Source organism: Pholcus phalangioides, unplaced genomic scaffold (genome assembly GCF_987345545.1).
Source record: "Pholcus phalangioides strain wild (caught in Gottingen) unplaced genomic scaffold, Ppha-v1.0 ptg000022l_1, whole genome shotgun sequence".
Lineage (NCBI taxonomy): Eukaryota > Metazoa > Arthropoda > Arachnida > Araneae > Pholcidae > Pholcus > Pholcus phalangioides.
Window position 1 is genome coordinate 18,423,241 of NW_028301615.1, and position 24,029 is coordinate 18,447,269.

Below are 24,029 nucleotides of genomic sequence, written 5' to 3' on the forward strand. Positions count from 1 at the left end.
CAAAAAACTTGGTGTTGCCATTTGATATTTTCGAAATTTTCTCACTGTAACCGTAACTGTTAGAGTGACACTGTTGTTATCCATATCATTCTTGAGCGCATACATCAAAATACCTTATGCCAAAATTTCATTCAGTTTCTGTGAATGGTATGATAGTTAGGGGCCCATATGTCGGGATAGTTTTTTTATAATCACCCTTATATACACACACATACATATATTATGTATACAAGATGAAATACACATACTGTACATTCTTTACAAGGAATAACTTGAGTAGCTCTCACTTCACTATTTATTATAGAAGTACACTCAGTCACACAATGAAACCTTGCTACAATGTTGCTTATACAGTAAAACCTACCTTTAACAGAACCTATATTAAGTGGTAACCTGTCTTCAATAGAAAAAGTCTTGGTCCCGTGATTTCAATGCCAAAATAAACATTAAAAAACCTGGGTTAAACGGAACCTGTCTAAAACGGAAAGGAAAATTATACTCTCTTAATGGGAAAATTTCAAACAAACACTTCGATTCTCTCGAAAACAAAATGTTAAAGTGCTCTATCGAATTTCTTTTGCAATCTTTTGGCAATGTGAGTTCGACTTCACCCACCCTTATATTAACAAAAACCGTTTCTGTACTCGATGCTGTGGTTTTAAAAAGCCATATGTAGTGTAGCAGTTGCTTTCTGAAATTGTAACAGAATTTGTTTGAAAAAGCAGGCTTTTCTACAGAAGAAATCTGTAAGAGTTGGATTTCCAAATGATATGAAAAACTTACAAAATTGTACACAAGCTGCTTTCCATGATCGCAGTGCTGAATAGGATTGGAATTAGAGGGAAGTGAAGGGGGACATTTAACATTGAAGAACCAAACACACCCTGCTTCCTATCTCAAGGAGATATTGAAGCGTTCGCGAGAGATGGGTGCATCTAGAATTTTATTAAATGAAAAATGGCATAAGGGACAATTGATCTTGCTGCACAAGTTAGGAGGTGGAAAATTTTAGGCAAGAACAAAAACCACTGTTATAAAATCATCAAATTTTACAGTAGTTGGGGCAGAAAAATCATCCCCACCACAAAAATCTTACTTATGGCACTGGTAACATAAACATAGATAACAATGTAAAAACAACCTGACACGACAGATATTTATACCCTCATTGAAAATTTTACAGAAAGTCAAATGAGCGTAAATGTCATCAATTCAGATGAACAGTGTGGGGTGAATAAGAGATGCTGTGAAAATCGAGAAACATTTTTTAATTATAGAGTAAATAATATACATTACTTTATTTTACCTAAATTGTTTACTTTATTTTCAATTAATTTGTTTTATTTGAATTGCATACGAGATTGTTACATAATTTTATACATTATTATTATTTTTAAATTGATCCTTACATGTTCCCAAGGGATCAGCATGATCCATCCAGAGAACTTGTTAGAGTTAGGAAACATCCATGCCGAACCAGGATTTGAACCCAGACCTGCACAGTCAGAGGCTAGCTCCTTAACCACTTGACTGTCAAGGCGGCAATTGAACCTTTATTAACCGGAAACACACCTATGTTCAACAGAAAAAAATCTCAGTCCCTTGTGATTCCATTAAAGACAGGTTTTACTGTATAAGGATAAATCCTCCTCCTTTTTTTTTGTGCTTTTGAGGCAGTCTAATAAGGACAGTGTGCTGCAAAAGTTTAAGACACTTATGAAATTTACCGTTAAATTGAAAGAAAAATTTAATTATAGGTAGTGAATGATAAGGATTAACGGATATGTCTCCTTGTATCTGAAAAATGTTTTTGAACATTTGGATATCAGAAATAGTGCTGTAATCTGTATTAAAAATAAGTTTCTGTGAAAAGGAGTCAAATTCATGTGCACAAAAATTTAGACACAATAAAGAATTTTCATAATTAGTTGTTGAAATATGCAAGTTCATCACAAATAATGTCGCAGTTGTTCAGTATTTATGTTCTCCATATGATAGCATCAGTTATTTGAGATGCTGCGAGCTACAGAGAGCAATTCTAAAGAAGTAAGCAGAATATGGGAGTTGAAATCTGAAGAGAAGACTTTTTTGAACATTGCAGCTCTCTTACAACAGTCTAAAATGCGTATCTACCAATTATTATCTGCAGGTGTTATATATATAGTGCCAAACGCGATGAGAAAGACAGTGCGCTGCAGTTAAAAGAGATGATATAAGAATGAAGAATCTAAAGACTGGCGTCCATACAAAGGATGACTGCATAACAAATTAAAAGTCTATCTGCACTCTCAGTGTCAATGAATACTATTTATATGTATATAATGAGGAAACGGATGCAATAGAGTATTTAAAAAAAAAAATAATAAGCTTTGTAACCTAAACACAAAGATTACAGTGAGTTTGCAAATTTATGTCAAATGGACCGTCATTGTATTCAGTTATTTTTAGTGATGAGAAGAAGGAAGTGGATTGAAAGTTTGTATCTGGCCCATGATCTGTTGACACTGAATTAGTCTCTCGCTGATAGACAGTAACATTAGCTATTCCATGTTTGTCATGGGGATCTTTTTCTCAGCCACCTCATTGGGTATTCTGCCTGTTGTGGCTTTGTATTTGTATTGTATTGGCCATTTCAGTCAAGTTTTGGTAGATGATCATTACTAACAGACAAAATCTGCTGAAAGGTAATGGGCAAATTATTTAACCACAATGTTTTAAGTAACTGATTTGATAATTGACCACAACACACACACATTTGCCAAACTTCTCATCTCACATAGTAAGCAGGAGGGTTTTTATCCCCCTATAGAAGACATGAAATGCACTTATACTTGAATACCTTGAAGGAATGTTTTAAGCTTATTACATTCGGCTTCAGTGTACTGGCTCAACAAATGTTCTTTGATAGCTTCTTACCCATTTGAATTAGATTCCAAGGAATCAAGGATATCATGAATTAGCAAAAGTTCTTCGCTGTCCAAAGTGGTAACTAGACGATGATATTTAGTACTTTCCAGAAAGTTATACCCGGAATCATAAAGTGAGATTAAATTTGTTTGAACCATAATTCGGTCTAGCCCTCCAAAACTTTCATAAAGTGGACAGCCTAATTTTATTACTGGGATATAACAACTATATTTTTCTTTGTGCGCAGAGTAACATTTAATCCGATTTAATTGTACGTACTTTAAAATTTTTTTTTCAAGTATCAGAATCTTGGTTAATTATACTTTGTCTCTTCAACCTTCCAGATGCATTTATCAATGTTTTTGAGTTTACTATTTGTGATTACATTGTGCTGGTTGATTCTTTTTCCGAAAATTTCCACATTGCTCACGTAATTGCAGTGATGATTATAATAAAAATGTGTTTCTTGTATGATTTCAGGCTTTTTAGGAGGCAATCGTAAGAAATCAAAGCGTTCTCTCAAGTGGAGACCTAGTTTTTTCAATAACGAGCAAATGCGAGAGATTCTAGAGGTAATAACAGTTTTTTTTTTAAATTCAGAATTTTTCTTTTTTGTTAGGTACAAGAGACCTAAGATGCCTCCAAATATTTCCAGAAATATATATGTGATGAACAGAGCCCAGAAGTTCAGCCATTAAAAATGGTCAAAATAGGCAGACGAAAAGGCACTAAAAATGCTTAAAATAGGCACTAAAGAAGGCATTTATAATAAATGGAAAAAAGGAAAAGTGTAACTAAAAGCTACAATATTCAGGGTCTGAAAACTGACTAAAAACTTTATTACACTCACTGAATCTACTGTTTGATCAGTAGATTGTAATTTACATTATATAAGCTAAGTAAATACTATTATGCCAAAGAAAAGATGTTTTCAGTCCCTCAAAGTTTGGTTAAATCAAATACACTTAATAAGATTTTTTTTTCTGACATGCAAAATAGTGCTGGCTGAAATCTATTCTTTTAAAATAACATGTCCTGACTGATTCATCATCACTGAGCTGAAACCGCTGAAGATATAAATATGAAATTTGGTCAGTAGTCTTTTTTTTATAATGTAGAGGCTCACTAAGAAGAGCTTTCTTAAAATTCAGCTTCTCTAAGGGGGTCATGAAAGGGAATTTTCAGATTACCAAATCCATGCGAGCAAAGCTGCAGATAACATCTAGTTAAAGAATAATTATATAAAAACTATAACATTACTTTATCAGTTTGCATCGACTCAAAAGAAAATGTTTCTCAAATTCTGGAGATGATTTTTGTATATTTAAAATAACTTGCTTTGGTTGTTTGCCGTGCATTTATTTGCATTTATTTATGGTGCAAAAAAAGACAGGATGGTGGTGCAAAACAGCATGTGTTGCAGGGTGCGAGTCCTGTAAGCTCCCACCCTACCCTGTTGGAGCCATGACGCCAACTGATGGGATATTGGGACAGCAGTAGATTGGCACAGCATTGTAGATGGACAGTCATTGGTCAGTTATTCATCTACAATGCTGTGTGGGCAATGAGCATATGAACAAGGCATGCTATGTGAAGTCTGTGCAGGAACAAACTTTCTAATTTACTCACAGCTTTTCTGAATGGGGTGCTTTCTTTAGAGCTCTTGCAATCGTGATGCGAATTTGACAGCAAGTTGAATAGCTGTATTGCAGAGATCAAAAGTCTGTCGCTCCTATGCTTGACACTAGTTTTATTTTCTCTCAGGCACTTATGCCTATTTGCGTTTAAATTGGGGCAGAAGGAAGAAGGATTTCTAATAAGAATTAATTCTAAGTGTTGAAGATTTTGAAAAGAAAAATTCTCTTTTCAAGTTCTCAATACTAAAAATATCTAAATTCTACAGAATATTGTCTTTAAAAAAATCATGAATAAATATAGAAAAATTTCTAAATAGGCATTTACAGCATGAAAAATTCACAAAAAAAAAAATTGAAAATAGGCAAGAAAAAAGGCATTTATGGCATTTTGCCTGAACTTGTGGTCTCTAGTGATGAATGTCAAAAAATATTTTTTTCAAAAAAAATTCCAGTATTCAGTTTTTTTTACTGTTAAATCTTAAGGTGGTATAAGTTAATTTAAGTAAATCTAAGGCTGCAATCTACGTTACAAGCAAAAAAGTTGGTTGCAAGCAAATACAATAAAAAAATGCTTTTGTCATTTTACGAAATTGTGATAAGCTTATGTAAATAAATTGAAATTTCTTTATAATGAAATATATATCAATTCAAATTTACAGTTTATTCGCATTACTTATAATTGAATGTACATTCATCTGATATGCAGATGCATCAAAATTTTTTTTAACATTTCTTTTGATGAATCGCAACATGTTTTGCTATTCTGACCAAATAATTCTTTTAGAGGAAACAGTCAAAAGCATAAACATATACATGCTCTTTGAAAGGGGGCAGGGTGCAAATCACGAGGTGTAGCAAATGGGAAAGAGGGTTGATATTCTACCACCGCCTAAGCTGCTAATGCACCTTTTTAGGCAACATTTTTGGCTCTGTCCTGTAAATGTTTCTCTATTGGACCAGATATCATGAATGAAATTTTTGGTTCCTTGAAATCATTGTTATAACAGGATTTGACGAGCTTGCCGCTCGAACAGCACCAGGTACACTTATGTCTTTTTCCATCCTGAATTTTTGCATCATGTTCTGGAAATCCCGGCTAGGGGTTCTGCCGCTCACAGCAAGATTATATTCCTCTCTTTTGGTTGCTGTTTGGATCCCCAGTCTTTCAAGTTACATCATCTACATTGCTACTTACATCATTTTGTAGTTGATTAGTGCAATCTACTTTCTGTTATTAATTTTTGTATTTTATTCATTCATTTAATATCGTTGCAGTGTGTTGAAGGCTTTCTTCTTGTAACTACTTCTAATGGCAAAATAATGTATGTGTCCTCGTCAGTCGAGAAATTTCTTGGCCATCAGAATGTAAGTATAGCTGCCTATCATGCCAAGTCTTCAAATCATAGTGAAAACTTTTAGAAATCCCAGGCATAAAGTTATTTTCATTTGTAATTTTTTTTGAATTATTTAACCATGTATTTTGTTTTTTGTAAGAAATTTTGCAAATCATTTTTTAATTTTAAATCTTAGCAGATTTGCATTGCAGATATAAAAGAATAATTCCCTGTATTTATATATGTGTTATAAAAAACAATATTATATCAGGGACAAAAATAAAAAGTCCATTATTATTTCCAGTAGGGAGAAACGGAAACATACATGCTTTGAAAGGTGTATCAAGGTAATAGAGAAGTGTACCTAAGTCACCCCTTGAATACGACTTTTCATTCATATTTTTCTCCATTATATTGAGTTACAAAACAATTATCCTTGCATAAACAAATAACTAAAACTTTTTCTTTCTAGTAGTGCAACTTTTAGTGAAAAAAAATTGTTAATTTATATACAGGGTGATTATAATTAAAGTTCTCGTACTCTGAGTAGTTTTTCCTCAAAAACTACTTATCTGAATGCTGCCAAAATTTCAGGATATCATAATGAGACAGAGAGAGAGAGAGAGAGAGAGAGAGATTTTTGTAATAAAAAAATAGTTCAGTTTTTTACCACCAGATAAAAATGTATCACTTTTTATTGCATTTTCCTTTCCCCCCCCCCCCCCACACACACACACACAGTCCATATAGTATGTATACCAAGTTTCAGTGGAATGTGTTCACCAGAATGGGTGCTACGTAGGTCTGAGAAGTTTCAGTACACTGACACTACTCAGACATGTAGCGCCTATTCTGTACACTGACTACTCAAAGTACAGGATCTTTGACACTAGAAGGGCCGGACTATATGTTATACTTAGAAGGGCCAGAATTTATGTTATACTTGGAAGGGCTAACGGCAGTCATTTTGATCGTTTATTTTTAGTACAATATATTACTTAATCACACTAAATTGTTACAGTAAAAAGTAACAAGCACTGTTTCACATGGTTAATTTGTTGATTTTGAATAAATTTACCTATTAAGTATGCAGGGTGTCCATAAAATGGCTCTCCAACGTAAAATTTTAAAATATAGAGGGCAACTGTTGGTAAGATTTACTATGGAAAAAAGATAAGCACTTACATCACATCATACATTTCTCTATTTTGATAATGCGTATCTTTTTATATGCATATCACAGTCATTTCTACTCAGACAATTTAGTTGTCACTCATGCTATAGATAACATATGTGAAAATTCAAGGTAATTCATATAATATTGACTGCCGCCTGGCAAGGACGCTAGCCTCTCACTGTGCAGGTCTGGGTTCGAATCCCGATTTGGGCATGGATGTTTACTAACACTAGCAAATTCTCTGGATAGATCATGCTGATCCCTTGAGAATATGTGATGATGACATTAAAAAAATTATATGAATTACCATGAATTTTTACATTGAGGGAAAAACTAGCACACTACTAAAATTTCATTCTAAAAATAAATATATATAGTACACAAATTAAAAAAGAAAATGCATCTTTTTCGTTCTTTTCATCTGAGTTATCTTATTCAGACCAGTCACTTTCGTAATTTCAAATTTCTTTTTCGGTTGGATGTAATAGAAAATCATGATCTTCATTGTCAGCGTTTGCATCGCAGCTGAGTAACATGATGCTTTATACAAATATCATTATTTTATTTTTTCGTATCTGTATGTTCCTAGTGAATATGTATTGTGTTGTATGTGCTATCAGTGAATGATAGGGAATATACCTAAAAAAAATATACATCTGCTGCCTCCAACAAGAAAATATATACAATTTACACGTAGCAGGTTTTAATGGGTAGTAAATTGCCCATGGCAATAGACCAGAGTTATGCTCGGTTTGAAAGAAAGAAAAGTCAGAATGACTGTTCTTGGGCCATTCTGGTACAAACGTCAATATTTCTTGAACAAAATCTTCAGTATATTAAAATTTTTGTACACAGAGAAAAGTGTAGAAATAATGAAAAGTCATAAAAAATTTAGCGTGTACATTACATACTGTCAAAATTACAGCATTTTCAAAATCAAAAATTGCCAAAATGGCTGCTCTGGCTGTTGTTCTAGTGTTAATTATAATCACTGTTATAACCTCCCTTATATATATGTGTATAAGGGAATTTATGGGTTATTTGATATGCAAGAGTGGCATTGAAGAATGGCCATTTGGAAATTATCTACGTAGGTTCTTTTCTAATTAGCTCTTTTGTGTGTGAAATTATGTGACAAAAATAATCTATTATGCTCAGTTTTTATATATTTCATTAGTCACATGATCACGATGAGATCATTGATCTGGTTACAATTGATTGATTTGTTACAAATCTTAGAATGAGGCTGTGTCATTCACTGTTATATTTCCCTTGGTTTTTTTATACTGCAGACATGTGTTAGTGAACTACTGAACCACTACTTGTTTGTTTATTTCAACTGATGTATAGCAAAGCATTTTCTGAGCTTGCTTATTATTTTCCCTCCTGTTTCTTACCCGAAAACCTTTTATATTTAGCAACGAAAAAGCTTATGAGGTGTGTGGTCTAGTAGTAGAATATAACACATTTTCATTCTTCTGATTCTCTTGTTCTCCACAGCTTGAAATGATTGGGCACTCCATTGTCTCATTTGTACATCCATCTGATTCTGAAATGGTTCGAGAGCAGTTGAAGACCTTGACCAGTGCCGCAATGGAAAATGGAGGTAGCAAAGGTCAGTAATATTTTTATGAAGCCTAGAATTTTGTGATTTCAAACAAGATGCATATTCTTTCAATTTATTAAATTTATTTAAGAGAAGTTTTTTGTATGTGTGTCTGTCCATATTGTGTGTGTTCTCTGGAGTCTTTTTATTGATGTTGATTGGATTTTAAAATGACTTCTATTATATGTATTATCATAAATTTATATTCCCCCCCCCCCAACACTTTTTTCTTCACCTGGTTTCAGGAAAATCAGCGCGTTGTTCATTTTACTGTCGACTGAGAGAGAAAAGTCAACCTAGGTCAGAAGTGTTAACATATCAGTTTGTGCACATTGTCGGGCATATGGCTGCTGCCAGTGAAGACAATGACTCAGAAATGGAAGATCAGGATCAAAGTGAGAGAGAACTGTCATCTAAAGGTATGCAATCAAATTAAATCTTTGATATGCCAGTTAAAATTTTGTTTTCCTGTAATAACTGCAAAAGTCTTTTTCTAAGAACAAGATTTTTTAAAATTCATTTTTGAATTATATATATATATACTAGCTATAATACTCTGCACTGCCCAGGTTTTCTTCAATGAGGCTTTTTGGATCACGTGATATCTGCGTCTTTCTTTGAGGGACATGCAAACCGTATCTAAGTTAACCAATACGGCGACTTCCTGCGTGAATCATGAAATAAAGAAATCTAGGTTAAAAGAAACATAAAAATAAAAACTTTTTTTTTCCTTTTTTAAGGGGCTGCTAGGTATTTTGATTCCCCCCCTCCCCCGAACTTCAAGTTATCCATCTGCCTGTTTCAGCTTCCAAAAATGCTTAGTTAAAGCTGTAGAATTTCTTTGATGTACATTACGGGCCCATAACTAATTTTAAAACAACCTAAATTATATGTGTGAATTTGTGCATGCAGTTGAATATTAGAAGACAATATGGAGACATTAATTTTCACGCTTGAGAAGATATAAATAAAAAGTTGAAATCAATGTTATTGTATGGATATCCAACCCAAAAGTAGGTACAGCTAATTATTTTATATTTAATTTTCTGGGCTTCGTATATCTCTAAGCGAACTCAATATTTCAAAAATCGAGAATTCAATACAATTTTTAAAATTATTGATGTGACAGAAAACCCCACCAAATTTCCGCATTTATACAGTAGAATCGGCAATTATAACATTGATTTCTATGAGGATTACCCTTTTCCTGACCCTCAAAGCGATGCTGATGATGACGTCTATTCATAAAGCCTCATTACTGGGTGTATTGAAATGTGGCAAACCATTATAAAGGCAGAAACTATTACACATATATATACTGGCAGTGTTAAAGAAGTGACAAACCATTGTAAAGGCATAAAACACATCTGAAACGCATTGCTAGGGAACCACTGTAACCAAAGTAAACGTTCGGAAAGTGATTGTTGAGGCCCAAAAACCATTGTTGCCCGACAGTTTTTTGCCCATTTGGGGCACTTGCCCTGCTCCGACGGAATTTTAAAGTAGCCTATCATTCAAGTCGGGTCTCATTTGGTATATACGCAAAATTTGGGGACGATCGATCTAAAATTGTAGATTTGTATAGAGAACACACACACAGACAGACAGAAATCAATTTTATATATATATATATATATATATATACAGTGATCTCTCATTTAAACTTTTTGGGGCCATTCAAGTATCGTGTCAGCAGATTTTTAGCCATTTTTTACCCCTTATTAGCAAAAGTCTGCAAAACACAGACCCCCTTCCTAGTCAGCAAAATTTTGTCAGCTTTGCCCCAGACCTCTTAGCGCATATTGGGAGCAGAGACATGTCAACTTCTTTGAAAAATATAAAATAAAAACACTTTAAAATCTGTAAAATTTGCAAATGCAATTCGAATGTTCAGTTGAAAATTTTTTAATTAGTGGTTTGTATATGTTTAATTTAAAATTTCAGCATATTGCATGCATTTTTTCTTGTGCTATGTTAGGGTGCCAACTAATAATGCTTAGAAAACTTATTGTGTATTTTGATCTTTTTTACCTATTTACTTGAATAATTTTGTGTTTTTCATAATTTTATTTTAACTTTTAAATTATTTTATAACTCTAAAAGTTTCACTGGTTACAGCTTCATCATCATCATCATGTGCACCTTTGAATCCAGTTCTCAAAGCATTTGCTCGAGTCGTCCATTCTAATCCCTACAACGAGCTTTCCTTAACTGATATGATCGAGGATGAGTATGTTACGAGGCATTCTCCCGATGGAACAATAGTTTTCTCTGACCACAGGTAATTTTTTGATTAGGTCTGTTATTGAATGACTTAGTTCTCAAACTTTTTTGGTTCACCCACCGCCCTTTGTGTATCAATGTTTCCATGGTAATTAAGTTGAAACACATGTCTAACTAACAATTAAAGTGAGGTTAGGTTAGTTAAGTAGAAAACAATTAAAATTCACAAACAATTTAGTTGTCCAATAGCTAATTCTCAGTAACTGCTTCACCAGGACGAGCAACACACAGTTTGGGTGCCACTGTTTTAAATGGTCACATTCTATTAATTAACTGAACCAAAGAAAATTGTGTACCAGACTCAGAAAAATGTCAAATAAATATACAGTAAAACTTTGAATTATGGGTAACTTGGTTTATGAATGTTTTGCAAGACTAGCAAAAAATTGTAAAGTTTTAACAGTTTTCGACTCAAATAAACTAGAAAATTTTCTTATTACAAATACAGTACACCAAAGCCTCCTAGATGAGAACTAGTCTGTAAGGCACTTTATGTATTATCATTGTTCTGTTGAGCATCAGGTAAGCACAACTGTCTTAACAAGTTCTGATGTCAGGTCAAGCATTCTTCGGGTCTTTCTTTCGAATCAATCACAACACTCTGGTCTATCACCATGGCAATTTACTATCAAATTAGTTGTGCTGAAAGTGTGTGTACCTAACAGTCTAAGTGTGTATACAGTTTTGTCCAATTTTTCAGTGCTGCCATCTATATTTCCAAAGTTAAGTAAGTGTAATGATTGAATATTTGTATCATTTTAGGCCTATTGCTGCTCTCTGTGACAAGACTTTTTAATGGGGAGATCGGCTGACTTTCGAACCTCAAAGTTGTGCAAATGTGAACTGATCTGTATTGTATTCTTTGGGACTGCTTTTATTGTTCCTAATGAAAGACCCAAGTGGAAAAAAAATACTGTATTGATATGCATAATAATGAGAACCCTTTGGCTGACCCGCCCCATGGGCCGATTTGTCAGTACACCACTGAATGTAGGAATTCGCATAATGTCGTAAAACTTTTTCTCACCTTCCTGTTGGGTGTTAGTGCAAGTGGGGAGCTTTGCTTTTTTTTTTTTTGTATAATTCCTAAAATTATTGAGACTTTAATATATAGAGAAGTAAAAATACAATAATATAAAATAAATCAACTTGCTAATCTTTGAAAACAACTGTGGCTGGCGTTTGTTGAACAAATCATTTGAATTACCATTATCTCTTATGGAGGAGTTTACTTCTGTGTTCTTGTTTACTTCGGTGTTATTGTATAAGTGCATTATGATTGAATATATCTATGGAACAAATTATGCTCACAGGCCAAAGTTCCATTGTAGCTGAAAACTTTGTCATCATTGGTTTTAGCAACTTGTGTGCATATTGTTTCATTTCAATCAAATTGCTCTCCTCTTGCCTGAAAAGTGTGAATCATTCATGTTTCTGAAGAGACTCAGTATTTTTATGTGAGATTTTGAAATGACAATAACGTTCTTGTTTTCTCGTAACAGGTTATCAACTATCACTGGCCATCTTCCGCATGAAGTTTATGGTTTGTCTGCATATGAATACATTCTACAAGAGGATATTCCAGTAGCTCTTTTTGCACATAGGCTCAGTAAGTTTCCTCTATTTCTTGGCACTTGACGAGTTTTGCAACTGGTCAACTCAAATATAACCAGTCTTTCAAGGAATATTGCATTAACAAGTGGAGAGAACATTCCTACATAAATATATCAAAATGAATGTTTACCCCAGGCATCAGACTATGTTTTTTCAGTAGTTGTGACTGACCCTCAACATTATTTTTCTACTGGACCCTACATATGGGATGCACAGCCCTAGCATAAGCGTCTGACTTCTCCCTCTTGCTCGAAGTGTCCTATGAATATATTGAATAAATTGGTTAAGGTAATCTATAGACTACCTTCACCATCCCAAGTTTACAATTCTGAATTTCCAGTTTTGAAACAAAATTTGAGTTTTCTGTGTTCTCTGCTCACATCAAAAAAATTACGAGGTGAAAATTCTTAAAAAGAATAAACTGCAATAACATGTCACATAATGAAATGTACACAACACAATGCATATAGTGGCGGGGGGGGGGGGTTGTGTGTAGTAAGATGGCATGTTACGTAGTAGCTAGTTTTGTAGGTAGTGAAATTTATCAAGAGCACTAAAAATTATGTTTGGCAATGTTCTTTACAGATGATATATTCAGGTAATTGAGATAAAAAGAGTTTTAAGTCAAAAATTCTCAACACTGGCTCACAGATTTATGGGAACCACTTAAGCGTTAACATTCATAGCGATGAGATGTGCCAGGTAGGCTTATCCAAATAACGACTACTTTTAGAACATATAGATTTGTTTTTCCTGTTCCTGCTTCATTTTTAAGCTTTCATCTTCTCTACTTCCCACAAGAGCTTCTAAACAAGGGATTCTTAATCAGGGGTCCACAGATCCCCATGGAGGTCCCTGGAGAGACTTCAGGGCGGGTGGGGGACTGTGAGCATTGGTGAAGAAAAAAATCAACTCGTTTTTACAACTATTTGCTGAATATTATTTTGTAAACGGGTATATGGCCTTTATTTTATTGTCACAGGGATGTGGGGGGGGGGGGTGAATCACAAAAGGTTAAGATCCTCTGCTCTGAACATACCCCATCACCAACTCTTAGTAGGTGATCTGAACATTAATGGGTTAAAGGGTGAATGGCAGTTGTAGTGCATAATATGCCATCTTCTTAGTTCAATCTTTCTTTATTTCGACTTACCAGTATGATATGCTTTTCAAAGATGTTATCTTGTCGTTATAAAATAAATTGATAAATACGTGAATATTTTTCTGAAATTTTATTTTCTAGTGTTTTCAAATGAAGGTGGAACTGGTATGATTGTGTACAGGCTTCGAATGCGTAACGAAGGATGTGTATACTTGAAAACTACAGGTTATCTTCAATTTGTGAAAACCGGAGGGCAGATAGACCACTTTGTGTGTGTTAATAAACAGTTGAGGTAGGTTTTATTTTTATCAAGTTTAGTGCTGAATGTTTAGGCATTAAAAACATTATTTTTTAGAGCTGTGCACGTAAAAACATTATTTTTTAGAGCTGTATCCAACGTTTTGCGTTTTAAGCTTCAGCTAAAAAAAAATTTCAGTCACACAGGGCTACAAAAATTATCTTTTCATTTTGTGTTTGCATTAATGTATTTAATTTGGATGTTTCTTGCTGTGAAAATGTCAAAAATATCAATTTCTTTTTTCCATATAATCGTTTAAGTCTTAATTTCCCAAACATTTTGTTCCATCGTTCCCTTCTTTATAAAAAAAATTTCTCTCATCGCCCCCCCAACTCAAGCAAATCCATAGGGTCTTATGGATTTGCCTATATCTTCTATCGCCCTCCCCGTACCTTTCCATCACCCTCGGGGGAGGGGGGGGGGAGACAATATTGCCACTTTAGGAAACACTGGTCTAAACAGAATTCTACATATTACCAAATCTGATTGGTTGTCTCACTGATTTTATGGACATGGATCCTGGCTCTGAAGTACAGACACTCTCTATTCCATAGCCACTAACAAAATCAGCAGGGACCAATTAAATTACTCGCTGCCTCCTGTCCACCTACATTTTCCTAGACATACAGATGTCATATCAAATTGAAATTCAAAACAAAGTCGTGCCTGGCAGGCTGTATAAGCTGAGATAATTGGCCAGTCAGCTGTTGGAAAGTCTTGAACGTGAAATGAATCTTCAAATTCAGTATCCAGGGATAGACATCTCTTGATGATCTTAATGATGCCAAAAATTATAGTCTTAGGGAAACATTAAGAACCTTGTCCATCATTTACAGAATAAATTCCCTCTTTTTAGGTCAAGGAGAATTTTAGGTCTTTAATTTAATTCCTAATACATATTTGATACCAACTTGATACCATTGAATTACTGTTTGTCGAATGAATTTGATAAAATTAAAAAAGAAATATATATGAAGACATATTAATTAATTTTTAAAAAAAAATCTGTCCCATAAAATATGGATCATATGGTCACCTTATGCACAGGACTGAATTGAATCTTTTGTATCTTACAGTTCAGTGATATGTTTTGCATGTGAGGGTCTAGCACCAAAAAGAGATGGTCTTGGTAGTTAGAAATTGACGAGAGAGAAAGGGGTAGTTAGTAACGCAGGTTTTTATAAGTCTTCAGAGTCCACTTGGGAAATAGTGCCCATCATTATTATTGCTGCCATGTGTCTTCCACATCAGAATAAAATGTTTAAAGAAAAGTATGAATTTTCACAATTTACATTAAACAATATTGCCAATGGAACTGCTGGACCTAAACAATAATTTTTATTTGGGGAAAGTGGTGGTCAAACACACTGCTATTGTACTATATTTTTTACTGTTGCATCTATGTCACGTTGATAAAAGATTATTATTAATTTTTTTATGGTGTAGATGTGATGTAAAAATAATTTGACTAATGAAAACAGTAGATTACTAGTACCACATTAAAATACAAAAGAATTTAGTCATAATCCAGATAATAATACAGTGATACCTCGGCTAATGAATACCTCTGCTTACAAATTTTTCAGCTAATGAAGATTTTCTTCATGATTTTTCCGCCTCGGCTAATGAACATTTTCTTTGATATGAATGCATGTACTAACTTAAAACAGCTGCATCATTAGATTAATATTAGCTTTAATCATTATCATAATTATAGCCACCCAAGCCCGATTAACTCATGTCCACCTCAAAATCTTTTTACAGATGTACCTTCACTTCTCTTTCTGAAAGTTTTTGAACTTTTCCATATAGAATGAAAGATTCAGCTAATAGAAAATGCAATGAAAAAAAAGAGCTTATGTTTTTAGAGCATGCGTTTTTTCAGTGCAAGTCTTGGAGCATCAGACTGAAAAGTCTGGACATTCTAGGGGCATCTTCTTCAATCTGCTTGTATTATGCACAGAAATGAGCTGACCAAATCATAAATGGAGAGGGACATTTATGAACTTAACTGGGTTGTGCATCAACACCAGCTTCAGTAGAATATAGCTGGTGTTGTGGTTATGTACATAGAGTGAAATAAAATTGTCTTCAGCACCCTAACTTCCTGTCAAATTAAAATTTTTCCAATCTCTTAGCTGTTCATTTTAGCCTTCGATCAATTTATGTCTTTTTTTACAGTGCTCTTTTGGTGTTTTATAAACCTTATCTTCAAATTTTGGGCCGGAGCGAAATAAATGATTTTCCATAGAAACCAATGGGAAATTTCATTTCAGCTATTGAATGTAATTTCAGAATGAATTATCCTTGTTAGCCAAGGCACGACTATAATAATCATAATTTTTGCCATAAATCCAGAATTTAGGACAAGAAGCTGCCACTTCTCGTTTGTTCACTAATTGGGGGAAAAGTAATTTTTGAATCATCACTGTTGTGCACATTTTTTTTTCATATTTTCTTCTTTAATTATGATTTTCTTTAAATTCTTAGTGATGAAGAAGGTGAAAAGGAGTTGAAGAAATTCATTGAACGCTTCACTCCACACATCCAGGAAACTTGCACAACTGCTTTATATGAATCCATCAAAAACATGAAAGCTTTACCGATTATAGAAATCAAGACAGAAAAACCTGAGCTTGATGCATCTGCGAGTTCGGTCAGCATGGATGTATGTAGCATTGGTCCCTCAAACACCAGTGATGAAGTCAAAACAAAAGGAAGTGGACACCAAAAAACAAAGAGTGTGGCAGGGAACCCGGTGACAGGTGTGTGCAGCAAAAGTTTGTACGAAAAGATTTCTCTGGAAACTGATTTATCTGGTCAGATGATGTCCAGCTACTCTCCACTGACTGAGAGCAGTCTCAGTGCCAATAGCCCGCAATCGGAAGATACTTGTACCCCAAGTCCAACAAGTTCTGCAGCTGATCATGTAGATGTGACGTATTCAGTTCAAGATACATCATCGTCATCATCTGTAGAGGTACCTAGTGATTTGGTTGCCATGTTACAAAACGGAGATGTTGTCTGCAACAGTTTGTCCAGTTACTGTTTGAATTCCGCATCACAAACTTTCCAGACTGCCGATAGCAATTTCAGTGCTGAGTCGAACATCGAGGCTGGTGTATTTGTTCAAGGCAATATAGATACATCATCTCCAGCATCTTCTGCATCTGTGGGAGATATCCCTGCAATTCCAGAGAGACTATGGTCAAAGTCAGTTGTTTGTGATGGTGAGCAAAAAATCTTATATACCAATTGTAAAAAAATGTGTTTAATTTAAATTTGACTCTTTGAAGCCTTGTTTACATGGGAAATAGAAAAAGCGGGTTCAAAACCTGCTTCAAGAATTTTCACCAATTCCTGCTCTCCATTTGTTTCCTTACTAGGGAAAAAAGTCCTCAAACAGGTGCTAGAACTCCCAATGCTATCACAATATTGCACATGTAAACAGGACTTAAGTGAGATTATAACCCAAAATTTCACTCAGGGAGAGGCATCACTATCCATTGCTTAGAAAACTGTCACTTCGGGGATGTGGGGCTCCCCTTACAATCAGACCTCTTTATCTAAAAACTGACAAGACCAAAAAAAAAAATTTCGCAATACAGAGTTTTTATATAAGATATAGTTTTTTTTGCACAAGAAAGAAAAAGCACATGAAAAATGGCAGAAATTTTGATTTTCAATTGACAAAAACTAAAATACTGAATTTTACAACGTAGTAATTAAATTTTTTTGGTAAGTTACACAATTCATGTTCAGTTACACTGCAAATACACTACTACTAAACCACACATATATATATATACGCGCTCCAAGGTTGAAATATTTTATCTGCTTCCATAGCTTAGATGGTAGAGCACTCGTCCAGCAAGCAAGAGACCGGAACTCGAGTTCCCGTGGGGGCAGTGATGAATTTTCTTCCTTGTAATCTTCATCTCCACAAATAACCAGTCTTTCAATGAATCTTGTACACATGTACCTCGTCCATATTCCTCTGCTGAATTTCTAACAAATTGCTACATGTTGGAATGTGCATGTCCGTGTTGTGAACCTAATGTGAAGCTTGTTTCTGTGTAATGCTTGTTATAGTGCTGCCATCTACGACATATTTTTCAAACTGAGTGAAGTGTAATGTTTGAAAATTTTATCGTTGTAGGCCTGTTGCTCTGTGCGGCGAGACTTTTTAATGGGAAGATCGGCTTGCATTTGCACCTCAAAGTTGGGAACCACTTAAAAGGAGTGCAAATATGCTACTACTAAACCATACATGTACCTTGTTTATATTTCCCTATGGAACCTCTAACAAATTAGTACATGTTGGAATGTGCCATGTGTACATGTTTGTTTGTGTGTAATTCTGGTTATTGTGCTGCCATTTAGCTTTTGAACTATGAGTGAGGTGCAATGATTGAATATTTGCACCATTGTGGGCCTGTTGCCCTCTTTATGAGACTTTTTATATGCAAATACACTAAAATACGTACAAATGTTTTTGGTTCAGTTGAATTTTTATTTTCGTTCCTTATTTAAAATAATCTGTAAGCTTAGATTGATGCATATTTTTTCTCTTTGAGCCTTCACAGCGTCATCTATACTAGCACGAGCTAAAATAATCTGTATCCTGTCTTCTCAGTTTGCTCCAGAAAATGGTGCTGCGTTTTCACAGCATGTTCAGCATTCTGTACTGTCATTTTATACTAATTCCTTTGGCAGCTTTTTTGTCAAACAAGTCAGCCATATATTCAGTAATAATTTTGGTATCAGTCAAGGTGCTTCAAGTTTATAGTAAACTGTCCTTTTCCACAAAATCAAAAAATAAAATTTGGAGTTTCGAGTGCTTTTTAGTAATTGTTATTTTTCCCAATGTTCTGAAATTTCATCTTCAGCATTGTTCTGAGAATTGTTGTAATTCAAATGAACCACAAGATTTGATCCAGGTGATATCACAATCCATGGCCTTTGTTTTGTCTGTGACCCAGCCCATTTGTTTTGTTCAATGTTAAGATCAATATGCTTATCAGTTTTGTGCACCTATGCTTGAGCATAAGTGGATAAAGTGGAAAAAGCCAAGTGGATAAAAATATTTTGGAGAAAAAAAAGAAATTTCTGTATTTTATTTTTAATAGCATTGTGACTTTGCCTTGAGATAGTTTTTTAAAAAATACTCCGAGACGGAAGGTGAAAATGCATTGATTTATTACAGTAAATGCAGGAATTTTTTTCTTCTTTGAGCTATAGAGTTTTGAGAAAGAGAGGTTTCACTGTATTTGATACTGAGGATTTTTTGAATGGCATAAGGATTAACTTGTACAGAATCATTTTCATGTGCAAACCTCCTTTGGTGTTGTATTTTCCCCCAAGCCTGTAACTAGTCAAATGCATGCAATCAGGATGATTCAAGTTCTTGAATGTAATTTGTACAAGGTGTTTAATTGGAACACTGATCAAGTTCTCACGAGCATGAAATCGAGCACTGTAGGTGTTTCAGGAAGCACCAGGGTGCACGTGAGCAATGAGTTGAAGATGCCTGCTTTAACAGAATGGAAAAGTTCATGAAAGAACGTATTATCGCACTGAAAAAACAACAATGACGAATCTGTCTTCACCATCAGAAGTTGCGATGCAAAAGCCATCAGTAAAGTCAAGGTGTCTATGATTATAGAAAAGTGACGAAATCCCGGAAAAGTAATGAAATGAGAAAAAGGTCAGGAAATAAGTGGAAAATAGGAAGGGAAAACAGATGTACTGGGATTGAATTTTTTGTGAAAATAGAATCATTCTATTAAATTTCTAATAGTTTAATCATCACTCTATAGTTTTTATTTCTATAATTTAAATTAAAAACAATTTAATTCTACAGTTTAAATTAAAAACAATTTAAGTCCATTGTTTTTAATCACTCCATTAAATTTCTCAGAATTTCTAATAAATATTCTATGAATGACCCAGCAAAAGAAGTTATCTCAAAGTATGTTGAATCAAATTGAGGTAATGCAAGAGCGAACTCAAAAGGAAACACTTATCATTTTAAATATGAAATGGGTAAATTCTGGTAAAAGAGGCAAGATCAAATGTTCAAAAATGCTTGAAACTGAAGAGAACAAAAGCACAACTTAGACTTGCATCCGTGGCAAAAACAAGAATAATAATTACTTTTCTCTCTCTAATGAGTGTTTCAAGTCTCTCCTGCAGTGATTTTTTTTTTTTTAATTAGTGATTATACCAAGTCTACATGCTAAATCTGAAACACTCATTTTCAAATTATTTTTGAAATCTGAAATACCATGTGTTAAAATGTCTCTATGTTAAAAGCCTCTCATTTGTTGATATTGTAGAGAATGTAAAAATATGAATATCAATGAAGCCTCTCAAAATTTTTTTTGATTTAAAAATTATTTCTTCTAGAGGAACTCTCTATGTATTTTGTGCCTTGGGGGTGCAAGATAACACTGTGTTTTAAGTAAAAAGTAATCGTGCGTACGCTACTGCATATAGGTATATGAAAACTGTGTATTTTATTTATTGCCAAAATTTTAAAGTGCTGCAAAAATCAAATTTTTATTTTCCACCCCTGAATACTGTATTTTTTAATGTCCAGTTGTTCAATTGAATAATTTTTTTTTAAATATTTCCATAAATTGTTGGTAGGATCTGATAGATATATTTCTTTTTTTAATTTTACAGTAATACGTATGTATTTATTCCTTTATCTTTGGGCAAAGCTTAGGTAGAACACCTTTTTTTCTGCATTACAGTAGAACCTCTATCAACCACGAAAAGTGAGTTCAGAGTCACTTCAGCAAAAAAGAAAAACAATCCCTGTGTGAAAATGTTAAAAAAAAAAAAAAACAGCCTGCCAATACAGTAGAGGCAAATTTATTTTGACCTGGGATGACTTTTACATTAAATATTCTGCTTTCTAATCCAGTGCCACCTTTCAAATTTGTCTTGCTAACCTTGGCTTGGTCACCATGCTGTTTTTAACAAGAATCATCGCTTCCTCCTGCAAGACTCCTTCAGCCAAACAAAAACTTCATAGAGTTGGTCAAATCTGACTTTTTTTTCCCCCTTCAATTAATTTCAGGACTAAACTGATAATCATTTGCATATCTTTCATAATGCTACCAATTTTGTTGAAATCTCAATTTATTTTTTTATTATTCCCAATAAGATCGCAGATAGATGACAATATGGAATGACAAAATACAAATTTTTCCACTTTGAACATTTATTACTGTCAAAATTTATTTTAATTAAATTATTAATCCGTAATTTAAAATTTCTATTGAACAATTAAAATATAAACAATCCAACAATTAAAGTTTTAAATCGGGAAATATCTTGCTTAATGATTCGAGCTCACGCAATTGATGATCAACAAACATCTGTATTAAACCACATAACTAGAGGAGTTTGCCCTATCCATATCTAGAAATCACATCGCAAGAAGTCTACACCTTTATGTGGGTCATGATTGATCATCCTTGTTAAGCACTCGACTTGAGTGAGGAGAGCAGAGAGGTTTTTGGTAGATCCATATTATAGAAGCTGTATTTCAGCGAGGACGTATTCTAGGAGCTTCCATTGCTGCGTCATGGACCAGACAGTCACCAGTCTTTAAGAAATCGGCAGGATGGCTGCCACACCATATCAAAGCATGAATGAGAGATCATCACCAAAGAATCAGCGAGGGATGGAGTTACGACATCAACTAAATCTTTGAGTAGACAACATCCTGACAAGTAATTAACTGCCCAAGCACTTTACCTCGAGTTACTTCATGATTGAAACAAACAATGGAAAGTGAGGGCGATTATAGCACATGACCAGTATTTAAAGCGTGCTCTTGGTCTTGTAGGACCTCCGGGATCAATCATCACAGAGAGAACACCACAGAATTAGCATAATTCCTCAAAGGAAGTCTGAAAAACACTGATTTGCATACACATACATAATATTAAATAATCTTTACAACAAAAATCTGGCAACAACTAAAATATCAACATTGATGACTTGGCCAGAGTCAACAACATAGTTAAGCCTGTTGTAGATTGAATCATATAAGGATGATGTCATTATGTGATATATCCATACAGAGTTTTTTTTAACAACTGGATGATGCGAAGATGAATTCAGGAAAGAAAATTTAACTGACCTTGCAGGGATTCGAACCCATGTCCTCTCACTTATCAGAGGAGTGAGAGTCCCATAGACCACTAGACTAAAAAGACAATAAATATCTCTATTTTTCCTCAGAGCTCATGTGCCATCTGGTGGCAGTGTCAGAAATTGTAAGCTTTGGCCAGAATTAGGTCCGACTGCCCATGTACGGTCCTGTTCAGTGCACGCAAGCTCTAAGAAAAGATTGAGATATTCATTGCCTTTGTGGTGCAGGGTGCTCACTCGGCAAGTGAGAGGATATAAGTTTGATTCCCCGCAAGGGCAGTTGAATTTTCTCCCTTTCCTAAATTCATCTTCGCATCAGCCTTGGCAGCTGTTAAAAAACTTTCGTATAGATTGAATTAATTCATGCAGTTATTAACCACCCAACCATCATTTGCAACCCACTATTCTCGTAAAGGTAAACATTTACACTGGAGTATTTAATGTATAACACATTTCTAGACATTTTAATATAAAAACACATTGCCAATATTTAATGTATGATATTTTTCCCACATAATGTGTATGATGACTAATCACAAGCTTCCACCAGCGATCTGAGAAACTTCCCCAAAATGGAAATGAAGGGAATATTGGCGGACCCTAAAATCCACACATACACACAAGTGTAAATCGGGACCTCCCTTCCCCCGACTGCCAGACTAAACGAACAAACTGGCCTGAGCCAGTACACCAGCGGGATCTTAGGTCATCATGTTACAATAACCCACCTCAATTAACTTTTTGGTAACGGTGAGTTAATCCTAAAGAAAGAGATGCAAATGATTATTATAACATTAAAGCAGATCAGCTTTATTTACAAAGACATCACTCAAAACAAACTGACTAACCAACTACACTGGGACCGCATACACATATTTTGCTCCACCTTTTCAAGGTTGCTCTAGGGGAAAGTGTGACTTTGTTTCTATGCCATGTGTGAGCAACGTTGCCACAGAGACTTGGTTTATCGAGGTTGTACTGTATTTGTTGATTAAGCTCAAATCATTACCTCATGCATTGTACAGTCGGACCCAGATTAACGTCACCATTTACTTCACAGAATTCTGGTGCTATACCAACTCATAGTTTTATTAAACCATGTAATTGTTAGAAATGGAATATTGATGCTAAGCAGAGATTTTCACAACATAAGGAAGTGCCGTAATGGGTTCGACTGCATTGAATGACATTTTCATACCAGAATATCAAAAACTTCAATCTCAATTACGACAAATTTTGCTGTTCCCATGGATGTCATTAGAACAAAGAGTTTGACTGTATTTATGCATGAAATTGGCAACACTTGTTAAATAATTAGTTTTTTAATTCTTTATCTTCAGGTTATCTGAATAGGGTAATACCCACACCGCCATCTTCATCTGTGGAAGAAAATGGCGAAAGTCCAAATGCTAGATGCTGACGAACAATTGCTTTGCTGAGTAAGTTATTTTACAGTATAATCAGTGAAATAACCAATATTGTATATAAGTTTGCCTTGAAAATTGTCATCATCAAAATTGTGTTGATTATTGATTATTATGGGGTTTTTTTGCATTCTTTTTATACATGCAAAAGCCTAATCAGGTAGTTTAATGCTGGTTCTTGATGGCTGATGCACCTAATGGCTAGATTGGAAGTAAAAGTGACTCATATGCTTTAATTCCTGTGGAATGCAAGTTTTAGAAAATTTTGGGAAGTTGACTTTTTTCTGGAATAAATTGTGCCAATGAAGTGTTTATGCTGAAGATTTTTTTCTCACGATGCCACTCATGACAAGAAATACAGGGATCCTTGCAACGTGGAAAAATCAGGGAAATAAAAAATGGTCAAGGAAAATGTAAAATGTTTGACACAAGTCAGGGAAACATGCAAATATTCGATAAAAAGTCAAGGAAAAATTGT

At 34.4% G+C, this 24,029-nt stretch overlaps 1 protein-coding gene across 2 annotated transcripts in view; it reads left to right on the forward strand.

Annotated features, from left to right (window-relative positions):
• Positions 1-24,029, forward strand: part of LOC149069930 (protein cycle-like) — a 93,306-nt gene that overhangs the window by 66,637 nt on the left and 2,640 nt on the right. For both annotated transcript variants that reach the window (XM_089250259.1, XM_089250258.1), the window contains exons 4-12: positions 3,388-3,479; positions 5,820-5,909; positions 8,556-8,670; positions 8,907-9,080; positions 10,780-10,942; positions 12,447-12,553; positions 13,802-13,952; positions 16,449-17,188; positions 23,468-23,566. In XM_089250259.1, the coding sequence (XP_089106385.1) occupies positions 3,388-3,479; positions 5,820-5,909; positions 8,556-8,670; positions 8,907-9,080; positions 10,780-10,942; positions 12,447-12,553; positions 13,802-13,952; positions 16,449-17,188; positions 23,468-23,547 (1,712 nt within the window). In that variant the 3' untranslated portion in view covers positions 23,548-23,566. The remainder of the gene's footprint in view (positions 1-3,387; positions 3,480-5,819; positions 5,910-8,555; positions 8,671-8,906; positions 9,081-10,779; positions 10,943-12,446; positions 12,554-13,801; positions 13,953-16,448; positions 17,189-23,467; positions 23,567-24,029) is intronic.